Source organism: Gossypium hirsutum, chromosome D12, assembly GCF_007990345.1.
Source record: "Gossypium hirsutum isolate 1008001.06 chromosome D12, Gossypium_hirsutum_v2.1, whole genome shotgun sequence".
NCBI classification, from domain to species: domain Eukaryota; kingdom Viridiplantae; phylum Streptophyta; class Magnoliopsida; order Malvales; family Malvaceae; genus Gossypium; species Gossypium hirsutum.
Genome location: NC_053448.1, coordinates 57,678,914 through 57,690,485, shown reverse-complemented (window position 1 = coordinate 57,690,485; position 11,572 = coordinate 57,678,914). Strand labels below are relative to the sequence as shown.

The following is an 11,572-nucleotide window of genomic DNA, read 5'->3' as shown; positions in this document are numbered from 1 at the left end:
AATTAGAGAAAAATAATTATGACACATGTGATATCATCGTTTTAGCTCGTCGTAATTTTAGCTTTGACATAAGGTGCTTTGTAGTTGATTCGGAAATATCTTTGCCTACAAATGCTCCTTAAAAGATCTTTTCCTTTTGCCATTTTGTAGTTACTATTTTAAGGGGTTAGCTTGTAATTGATCTTTAGTATGTTAACAAGCTTTTAAAACGTCTATTTATTGAGATACTTGTATAAGTTTCGTGTGAGAGTATAGATAGCAATTTATTATTCGTAGAAGAATGTATTTTGTGAACGCAATAGAAAGTAAACCGTTTATGTTTACAACTTTAGAACTGAATGTTCTAGCCTTTACAAGTTTCTAATTATATATTATTTTATTAGACAATTTTACATTCAATTTAGTTCATACAACGAAGTTGTGTTAGGTGAAGAGTTTTTTTTTAATCAATTGTTCAATTGAAGTTGTGACATGACAATTTTTGGGGGAATCAATAATAACCACTAAATTAAACCATAGGCATTTAAATCGGACATAGGAGAAAATAATTTTAAAGGCTTAAATCAGATGATGGAGAAATATAACTGGAAATACCATGCGACCTGAGTACATGTACTAATAGCCAAAATCCTTAGGAGCCCACCCCAGTCTCCACCTCAACCTTCACCAACCATATTCTGCATTATATGGTATAATTATTGTAGCAAAATCATGTACGTTTTGAACTATACACTGTTCCTGATTGGTCCACATATCTCATTTGACGACAGAAAATCGGTGATCTAAAATTTTTCAATTTAATTAAAAGTTTAAACAATAATCCCCCCCCCCCAAAATTTGCATGTGGAAACATGCAGGACAGGCAAGACATTAAAACAAAAGAGGAACATGCAATATGAGGTCACCTTTTGTATTGATTGCTTTTGTTTTTATTTAAGGATTTTGAGTGTGTTTAGGACATTCATTGATATTGATATACTGTTTATAATAATTATAACAATTGATCCTTTTTTTTACGTGTCAAAAATTAGAGGAGGATAATGATAATATCATGAATTTAACCTACAACTTTTAAAGGTACCCAAAAAATGGGCCACATCAATATATTACTATCGAAAAATTCTAAGAAATTAAATTTTCTCAAATTAAAATTTTGTTTTGCCATTCGTGACACCAACTTTTAATTTCAATATATTTTTTTAATTTTAATCTTCATCATTAGTTTGGTTTTGTGCTCTTATTTTGTCAACTCTATCTTTTTTAAAAGTTACATGCAGTTTTAATTTTAATTTTTAGTCATGTTCTGACATATATATAATGGCGTCATTAGATCTATTAAGAATTGGTCTCGAAGGATTTTATCATGATAAATCGTAGCAATTGTGACAAATTTGAAATGATGAGACGGATGAAAAGCTATCTGAGACTTGACCTTTTGTACATCACTTATGTGATGAGGCTTTTGACAGTTTTTTCTTAGTTGACTGGTGATTGATTTGATGATGGTGAGGTTAGGTTGCAAATCAGTGATTTAATTAAATTGATACATGTTTATTTTGTTGAAGACTTATTCCAGTATTGCAATTACTGTCATTTGTGTTATTATTATTTTGATTTCTATTAATAACAATAATTTCTTTAAAAATAAAACATTAACAGCTGTTGTTTAAATTGATGTGGGCAAGTAAGTTTTAAAATGTAGTTGAAGATGTTCATTCATTTGAATGTAACATTGAGCAGAATAATCAATTATCTTCTGCATGTGGATAGGAGCTCCACATGATCCAATAATTTATGTGGTGGCTGTGGATGGACCATTTCTTTTCGAATCCTAATCAGCACTTACTCATTCATCCTGGTTTTTAACTGAATAATTGCCGGACCTACGTGCACTCAAGTTTTTCCTTGTAATATTTAAAGCTACCAAGTTAGAGATTTTTTAAAATACCCACAGTCTTCTCCTTCAGTTGTATTCCTCTTTCTTTGTCTGCCTATTCTTTACTGATATATCACTGCTAAAATTTAATTTCCTTTCGCAAGTTCTATAGAAATAAAAGGAAGTGTTAAATGAGCCTTGCTGTCATTATTAAGTAGCCAGATAAAAAGTTCCATAAAAATCCTTGTTTTCTACATAATTAATATACTTCCATAACTGCAAATAAGCAATTATTGGTATAAAGCCAATATTTTGTAATTTTCCCACCCCCACCCAACCGGCTGCTAATATAAAACTAAAACTAAATGTATGGTCTGTGAAAGCACACCTCTTACCCTCTGAAAACAACATACACGAGACTTGTCTGCGGTTATTGAATGGATAACATGATTGGATCCTATGCTCTTTTCTTATTTTACTGTAATAACAGCTAATACATGTGCCAGTGGCAGTTCCCTAGTTTCCCACAATTCAAGTAGAATGTGTTACGCTTTTAGATTTCATTGCAAGTGTATGATCTAAAATTTCATTTCAAATCAACTAGGTTTAGTTTTCTCTGCCTATTAAATCTGATTGTCTCAAAGCCGTTAACATTCATCAACTAGGTTTAGGTTTAGTGACTTAAATTAAAAAAATTCATCAGCTTTTAAAAAGGATAAAATATTAAAAGATTTTAATATATCCCTCGAAAAGATAATTTAATTACAGATAGTCTTGTTAAATTGGTACGAGACAAAAAAAAACGAGTTTAAAACTATATGGAGACTCTCCTTTAAAGAAGCTAGTTTCATTTAGTTTTATGTACTTTATTTTACACAAAAAAAACCATTCATATTAATTTTTGTTTCCTTGCATATAAGAGGATAATTTTATACTATTTTAATTGAATTAATGTTTAATTTACTCATGATATTAACTTGTTTAAAATCTTAATATAAATATAAATAAAATAATATTTTAATAATACCTCAACCAAGTTGTTCTCTAATTAACTTCCTGAAAAATGAAAATAAAAATAAAAATAAAAGGTAAAATTAGTGTTGGTTTTGGTCACTTTCTTTGCCCCCGTCAAATGTCAATCCTGGAAACCGCCCAACTTATTGGCCAAGCGAAGCACAGTCCTTATATAATAGTCAGACCCCAACTCTTCAAACATACTCAGCCATCGCTCATCCCTTTCTAACTCACATTTTTTCCATCTCCATTTTTTAACCAAGTTATCCACAATGGTGGATACAAGGCCATTCCTTCCGGTTTCTAGCCATGCCGGCTCCGATCCAACGGGGCCTTCGGAAAATCGCCGGAAACCCATGAAATTGCAGCTTTCAATCTTTTTTGTGTTGTTGACGGTCGGATTTTTTGCGGCTTTGTTGACTAGTAACAATGGATCAGATAATGGTTTCGTCAAAGAAAACGAACATGGCTCATTGGCTTCGCCCTCCTCCGAGAAACAGTTGCGGCCGGTGTCACGTGGACCGGCTGTCGGAGTGTCAGAGAAATCGAACAGGTTTTTTGCCAAAGATAACGAGAATCAGCTGGCGTATCCATGGAATAATAGCATGCTGTCATGGCAAAGAACAGCTTTTCACTTTCAACCTGAAAAGAATTGGATGAATGGTAAGAGAAAAAAGAGGTTCCTTTTTCCCACTTCCTTTGAAATTATTTAAAAAGTGCCCGTACTTTTTGAATATTATACTAGATAAAAAAGTTTATTAATAATTTCCACTGCATTTCAATCATATTATCAATGGTCGAAAGCTGAAAGATGAAATACATACTTAGTTGAATCTTAACAATTATATATTTTTTTCTTTATAAAAACACCATGAAAATGAAGTAGCATATACTTGATTAATTTCGGGTGGATTCAAATTTCCAACAGTTCCTTATTTCATGGAAGAAAATGAGGAGTGATTAGATCTGGGTTTTTCCTTTCTTCTTAAATATGCTGTTTTTTTTTATCACATATCTCTGACATTTTGGGTTTTTTGTTTGTTTGTTTGGCTGGGTGCTTGTTCATACGTTGTTGCTCTGACATGGGAATCTGGTTCGTTCTGCTTCAGATCCTAATGGTAAGGCCCTGTATAATTTTGTATACCCAAGCTTGTATAAAAGTGAAACCTTTATGACCTCTTATTTTTTTTGAGGTTAAAAAAGAAAAGGGCTTTTGGGGGGGCACACGCAATCCACAAAATAACTTTTTGCCCCCCTTGATTAACTGCAGTATCTGATTGAATAGACAACTAATTGCAAACTCAATAATTCCTACTTTGTCGAAAAGTTGGAGCCCACCATTTCTATTAATTTTACATTCATTATTATTTAACCATACACTGTTATGAAAGTACATATCATTGAAATTTTATTCAATTATTTTTAAAATATAACATTCATTAAATTAAATTAGACATTATTTTTTTTCCTCTTTTGACGTAGACAGCTCATGAAATGAGGAAAATTGATTGTTTTGGTATTTTCTTTCATTCATTTGTAAAATCCAACCTAAAATTTCTAGCATTATGAACTTGGGCTGTAAGTCTGTAACGTGAACATGATTAACTGTTCAATTATAGCTTCTTCTTTTTTTAAAAAAAAAGAAAGAAAGTGCACGTGACTGACTGGCTTAAAAGTTGCTATTAAAATGATAAAAAAGTAAGAACTTGAATGTTTGAAAAAGCTCGATAGGCATAATTGGCAGGGCAGAAAACCGAGGTTGCTTGTCCGCATATTACAGCATAGGCGTAATTGGCTTTTGACAACTAAGATTCATGTATTTGAATGCATGAACAACGAAAATGTAATGGCAATTACTTCTGTATGATTTGAAGTAATTTCATGGCAATCAGTTCCATAAAAAAATGTCAGAATTCTTTTTCTAAACGACATGTTTTGTTTATGATTGGCTGAAATTTGGGCTGTTAATCGTTACAGGTCCATTGTTCTACAAGGGATGGTATCATTTCTTCTACCAGTACAATCCCCATGCTGCTGTGTGGGGTGACATAGTTTGGGGTCATGCGGTATCCAAGGACTTGATCCATTGGCTTCACCTCCCACTGGCAATGGTTGCTGACCAGTGGTACGATAAAAATGGCGTCTGGACCGGTTCCGCCACGATCCTCCCTGACGGCAAAGTTGTTATGCTATATACAGGATCCACCACCGAGAATGTTCAAGTTCAAAACCTTGCTTATCCTGCTGACCACTCTGACCCTCTTCTTATCAATTGGGTCAAGTATTCTGGGAACCCCGTTTTAGTTCCTCCCCCGGGCATCCTTGACAAGGATTTCCGCGACCCTACTACCGCCTGGTTGACCTCCGAAGGGAAATGGCGCATTACCATAGGGTCCAAGATCAATAAAACCGGCATAGCTTTGGTGTATGATACTAAGGACTTCATAAACTATGAGTTGTTAGATGGGGTACTTCATGCTGTGCCCGGAACTGGCATGTGGGAGTGTGTGGACTTCTTCCCTGTTTCAAAAACGGAGGAAAATGGCTTGGACACTTCGGTTAATGGACCGAGTGTGAAGCATGTGGTGAAGGCCAGCCTGGATGATGACAGACATGATTACTATTCTATTGGGACTTATCATGAGAAGAATGGTACATGGATTCCTGATGAACCTAAGATTGATGTTGGCATTGGACTAAGGTATGATTATGGTATATACTATGCTGCCAAGACTTTCTACGATCAGAACAAAAACAGAAGAGTTTTGTGGGGTTGGATTGGAGAATCCGATAGCGAAGCTGCTGATATGCAGAAAGGATGGGCATCTGTTCAGGTATCCACCATAAGCATTAACTAGAAAACCGCATTTCTTCAGTTCCTTTAACCGTTTAACTTGTTTCTAATGTGCTGTCTTACAGAGCATCCCGAGGACGATTTTGTTTGACAAGAAGATTGGTACTCATTTGCTTCAGTGGCCAGTGGAAGAAATAGAAAGTTTGAGGTTGAAGAGCTACGAATTTAACCAGGTGAAAGTCCAGGCCGGATCAGTTGTTCCTCTAGATGTTGGTCCAGCCACACAGGTTCGTCTTTTTGTCATGTATTTATGTGTATCACCGATACGTTCTCGACCGAGATCCTGTTAGTTGACAAGAAGATTCTGGTCATGTTACAGTTGGATATCATAGCGGAGTTTGAGATAGATAAAGAGGCTTTAGAGAAAACAACAGGGTCCAACGTAACATTCAGCTGCAGCAGCAGTGGTGGAACTATAGAACGTGGGGCATTGGGACCATTTGGTCTGTTGGTGCTTGCGGATGACAGCCTCAGTGAACAGACACCTGTATACTTCTACATCGCCAAAGGATCCGATGGCAAACTCAAGACTTTCTTCTGCAATGATCAATCTCGGTATGCATAAACCCTAAGCTGTTCTTCACTTACCAGATATCTCGGCCTTGGACTTACCATGTTGTATTTTTCAGATCATCTGTGGCATCTGATGTTAATAAACGAATTTATGGGAACCTGGTTCCAGTACTGGAGGGCGAAAAATTATCCCTCAGAGTCTTGGTGAGTTTAAACTCGGTTCCATGCTCTCCTACTACTACATGTATAAAATGCATCACTATCTATGAGAATAATCAATAAAACATAAAAATGGTATTTTGGTTTGCAGGTGGATCATTCGATCGTTGAAAGCTTTGCTCAAGGTGGACGGACAGTCATCACATCTCGGGTTTATCCGACAAAAGCAATCTATGGAGCTGCTAAGCTGTTCTTATTCAACAATGCTACTGAGGCCAGTGTCAGTGCCTCACTTAGGATCTGGCAAATGAACTCTGCTTTCATTCGACCTTATCCAAACAATAAGGAGTCCCAATAGGACCCAATAGAAGTTAATCCAAAAGTCACCATTGATTAATTAATTATTGTACCTCCTGCTATTCAAAGGAAAATGAAGTTTATTGTTTTTTGTACTAGTTATTCTTTTCGGCTTTTTACTAGGCCAATAAAAAATTTATTAGAAATCGAAGAGTTAAACCGAGTACTTCAGAGGAGCAAGAACCCCTTTAGTAGAGAGACAACCGCGAAAAAGAAGGATGGATAGAGCTGGGAGTCACCAAAGTCTATATTAAAAGATATATTTGCAATATGTCTTAACAAATTTGATCGTGGCACAAGCAAGATAAAAAAAATTAAATTAGGTATAAAATATGAAAAAACATTTAAAAAAAAAGAAGAAGAAGCTAGAACAGGTCTAAATATATGTCCGATTTGTGTAGGGTGACCATACATGCATGTCATGTAAGCCTAGCCTGCAAAGCATCCAAGTATATGGAGCCTTGATTGGGCTGAGAATTGAGAGCCATTTAGGTGGGAGATCCAGCCGATGGCATTATTCTGGGTCCATTTATAGCAGGTACTCACTCCCCTGGAAGATTAACCTTCTAAGAGAATGTACCTTTGCTAAACATTGGTGGACGAAGTTGAGAAATGGCTCTCCAAACCTGAATGAATCCAATGCTAACTGGGAAGTCTAGCTTCGATACAATTTTAACAGCGCATATGCCAAAATCCCTCGGGTCACCATATTCTCTGGGAAATCTGGATCCAACGGTTTTTGGCAGATTCGAATAATATAAAGGCTAGAGTGTTGTTAAACACAATTTTATGCCCTCTCTGTACCGCCAAGGATAGTCCCGTTAACACCTATTTGGGGAAGAGAGCAAGAACGGGTTCTATAAAACTCAATGCAGATTGATCATCTATGGGTAATTCGGACGAGCGGGAGCAGAGCAATCATTCAGGACCATGAAGTAAATAGGATCATCGGGTTATATACACACATTTCTAGTGTGATAAGCTGAACTTTGGACATTTTGAAATGGACTTAAATTTGTTCGTTGTTTACGTAATACCAACAACAATCGAATTTTCTCAGAGAAGCCATTGAACTAGCATAAAATGCAAACTAAGGTCGTGAAGAAAACAAAGAAGAAAGGAATAGAAAAACATGTCTAGCTCTATTATTGATAGGGAGCAATCTTTTCCTTTCAACTCTAGTCAACTGATACTTATTTTCTTATCTGACTGTTGTGGGGAGAAAATGCATCAAACTCTTGAATGATATCTACTACCTTTTTCTACCAAGAATTTCCTGTTTTGAAAAATTATTAGCCTTCTCTTTCACAGGAAAAGTATTGATCTAATGATGATGGAGTTAAAAGCTTTCATATTTCTAGATAATATTGGAAAAATTAAAAATAAGCGAAATATACTCGTATTATTTAGAGATATAGTCATAAAAATGTCCCTAAATTTTGTAATTTTTCTCAACATTGTTGTTAATTTGTTTTGTCCATTAACCAATAACTTTTACTTCATTTTGAACCGCTAATAATATAACTTTGAGATTTTACCATTTTATCGCCTAAAACTTTAACACATCACCCACAAATTAGTATGAATCGAGATAAAAAATTAATTGAGCCAATGATTATTCGGGTTTTATCGTTTTATATATATATTAAATTTTAAATTTTAGGAAAATTTTAATAATTTATTTAATTAAAATCAGACCACCAGTTGGATTAAGAATAATGGTTTGACTGGTTCGACCACTAATCCCATTTCAAAACCGATGATGTAATCTAAAAAATACAAGAAAAAAATTATAAAATTATAAAGATATTAGGTTAAAATATTTGGTTAGCCCTTGTACTTTGACAATATTTTTAGATTTAATCCCTATACTTAAAAATGTTAAAACTTAAGTACTATTTTTTATTTAAAATCTTAGTCTAGTCTAGTCATTAAAATTGTAAGTATTTTCTATCAAAATTTATTAATTTAAATTTTTATTAGGTTGTCCTTATATACTGCGGTATATGGTTGACAAAAAAAACATGTTAAATTAATAAATTTTGACAGAAACTATCAGATAATGATTAGACTAAAATTTTTAAGATTTAAAGAAGGAGACAATCTCAATTCTACAAAAAGAAAAACCTTATATATACTTAAATTAAAATGTTTGATTGGGCGTCAGAATACATTAAGCTTTAAAAGATCTAGAAAGAGGCGGGATTGCTTTATTTATATTTAAATCATAGCATTGAATGTGATGGTGGAGCCAATCGCTGCTGGAATTATGGAAGCTTGCTTTGTCACCACGAGACTTCTTCCTTACATCTCACCCCATAAATAAATCAATCGGACACCCAAACCTTTTCTTTTTCTTTCTTTGATTATATGACCACAAGAAGTTTCTTGTCCGTTGGAGATTTTCCCAAGTTTATGGTATTAGATTTTGGGAGCACACCTAAACCATTTTCCATTTCTTTCTTTTATCTCATTTTTTCACATATTTAGTTCCTCTATTTTCCGGATTTTAAATTTTAAGTTCAATGGTTAACCCTATTAATTTTTTGTTAAATGAAATAATAATAAAATACTCACTTAAAAAAATTACATTGGGATCAACCTAAATTTAACAAAATAATTTTAATTGTATTAACAATTAGGCCTAAGTTTTAAAATATGACAAATAAAAGAGATTAAATTCCGAATATACAAAATTTGTCTTTTGAAATTGAGAATATTAAGAGTTGGTTTAATATAATATTCGGTACTTGAACTTGACACTTTTTCTTAATTTGGTACCTAAACTTTTTTTGGTCCAATTTGGTACCCAAATTTGACAATTTTTCTTAATTTGGTACCTAAACTTGACTCTTTTTTCTAATTTGATACATTTTTCTTTGTTCGATTTAATACTTGTTAAACGTTTTACAAATTACTCCAGTAGACTAACAATGTTATTTTTTATTAGGTAGCAAAAATAATCAATGAATGATCAAAATGTGACAAATGATATGATTTTTTTAAAATTTTATATGTTCAATTACTTTTAGTTTTATTTATTTTATTAATTGAATATAATGAATTTCTTTTAATTTGGGGTTTTAAAAAAACTTTTCTTGTTTAATATTAATTCGTTAAGTCTCAATACCTGTTTTTCTTAACATGAATTTCCTTTAATACTAATAATATTTTTGTAGCATAAAAAATAAATTAACATTGTTAGTGTTTTGCATAATTTGTATAACATATAATAAATTTAGTTATCAAATTAAATCTAAAAGCTTAGGTACCAAATTAGAAAAAAAATGTCAAATTTAAATATTAAATTGAACAAAAAAATTAGGTACCAAATTTAAAAAATATAAAGTTTAAATACTAAATATTATATCAAGAGTTAGAACATAAATCCTTGATTATTTAAGTTTTTTTTAAGTTACAACTACAATAATAACTGTAAGTACTAATAATACATATATAAATATTTATACCTAAAAACAACCATTATTAAGCATAATCAAACCTTGGACAAAAAAAAATCGTACCATATGTTTAAACTGCTAAGATAACAGTAAAGATGGTGAAAAAGAATTATTTCATTCCCGTTCTCTTCTCATACAGACTGTATGTATTTAAAGTAACTCCAACAACTGTTACGTAACTGATTTACAACTAACCGTAACTAACAACTAACAAATTCTTTATTAACACATTTGTTTTCCCTAATATAAACTTACACCTCAAAATTCATAGATTCTCAATCTTATTATTAAGCAAAAGTTTCATTGGCATATTTATGTATTTTTTAAATTACAAAATTATTTATTTTTAGTGTTTATATTATTATTTAAGTTTTTGAATGAGTTCATGTCATTTATATTTATTTATTTTTATAATGAAAGAAGGCAACCAATTGCCATTAAATCAAATAACTCTTACATGTGACGCCCCGAATTTATATTCTAACAACAATTTCCTAACAAGAAAGTCACGAAACTCGAAAATAATAAGTTTAATATCATCAATCGAGCTTAGTTTAGAAAACTAATATGCTACCATATAACCCTCTCTTGGAACAGATTGGAAGTACTTAACTTATTGTAATCGTCTACTAACCTCATTAATCCTTCATACAAGGGCCATCGAAAGAGTATCCACAAAACTTTCTACTATTATCTCAACAACATCCATACAGTCACTTTCAACAATAATCTTACTATAATTCCTTAATCGAGCCACTTCCAGTCCGCTTAAAATAGCCCATAACTCAGACTTAAGGGTAGAGCCCCTCTCGATATATTTTCTGAAACCTTCCATCTAGTTCCCTGCCGAATCTCACACCACTCAACCAACCATCAACCAGTGTCCATTCACGTTTGAAGACCCATCAACATTCATCTTAACCCTTTCAGGACTCAACGGACGCCATTTTACTCTCACACCTTGAATCACTCCCAATGTCCCTGAATTCATTTTTGACTTGCGGATATTAGAAACAAATCAATTTAGCCTGCAAACAATCTCTTCAGGCCTATTTTCTATTTGCTGAAATATAAAATTATTCTTACTTTTCTGCAACAACCAGCACAAGACAACAAACATTTCTCATGAGCATCATTACCACCAAAATCACCAGTCAAATTGATTACTACCTAATTCAAAAGATTTAAACTAAAGAAGTGAGACAAAGAATTTGGGGTACCACCATTTCCCATACCTTAATTAGCTGCAACAGTTTGGGTTATATATTAACAAGACAATAACTTAATATGAGCAAGAGGGTATTATCATCTATACAATCAAATTAAATCGAAAAAATC

The 11,572-nt window shown here is 33.0% G+C and overlaps 1 protein-coding gene across 1 annotated transcript; it reads left to right on the top strand.

Annotated features, from left to right (window-relative positions):
* The first annotated feature begins 3,004 nt into the window (after nt 1-3,004).
* Nucleotides 3,005-6,868, top strand: LOC107886092 (acid beta-fructofuranosidase). The gene is made up of 7 exons (XM_041107399.1): nt 3,005-3,553; nt 4,000-4,008; nt 4,868-5,724; nt 5,810-5,971; nt 6,064-6,299; nt 6,374-6,461; nt 6,568-6,868. The coding sequence occupies exons 1-7, from the start codon at nt 3,163-3,165 to the stop codon at nt 6,772-6,774; spliced, it is 1,950 nt and encodes a 649-aa protein (XP_040963333.1). The 5' UTR covers nt 3,005-3,162; the 3' UTR covers nt 6,775-6,868.
* The last annotated feature ends 4,704 nt before the right edge of the window (nt 6,869-11,572 follow it).

Excerpts from the sequence above, each read along its gene's own strand:
- LOC107886092 (XM_041107399.1), top strand. The coding sequence starts at position 3,163 with ATGGTGGATACAAGGCCATTCCTTCCGGTTTCTAGCCATGCCGGCTCC. Across the intron at positions 5,972-6,063 it reads ATGTTGGTCCAGCCACACAG|TTGGATATCATAGCGGAGTT; the intron begins GTTCGTCTTTTT and ends GTCATGTTACAG. Across the intron at positions 6,300-6,373 it reads TTCTGCAATGATCAATCTCG|ATCATCTGTGGCATCTGATG; the intron begins GTATGCATAAAC and ends TGTATTTTTCAG.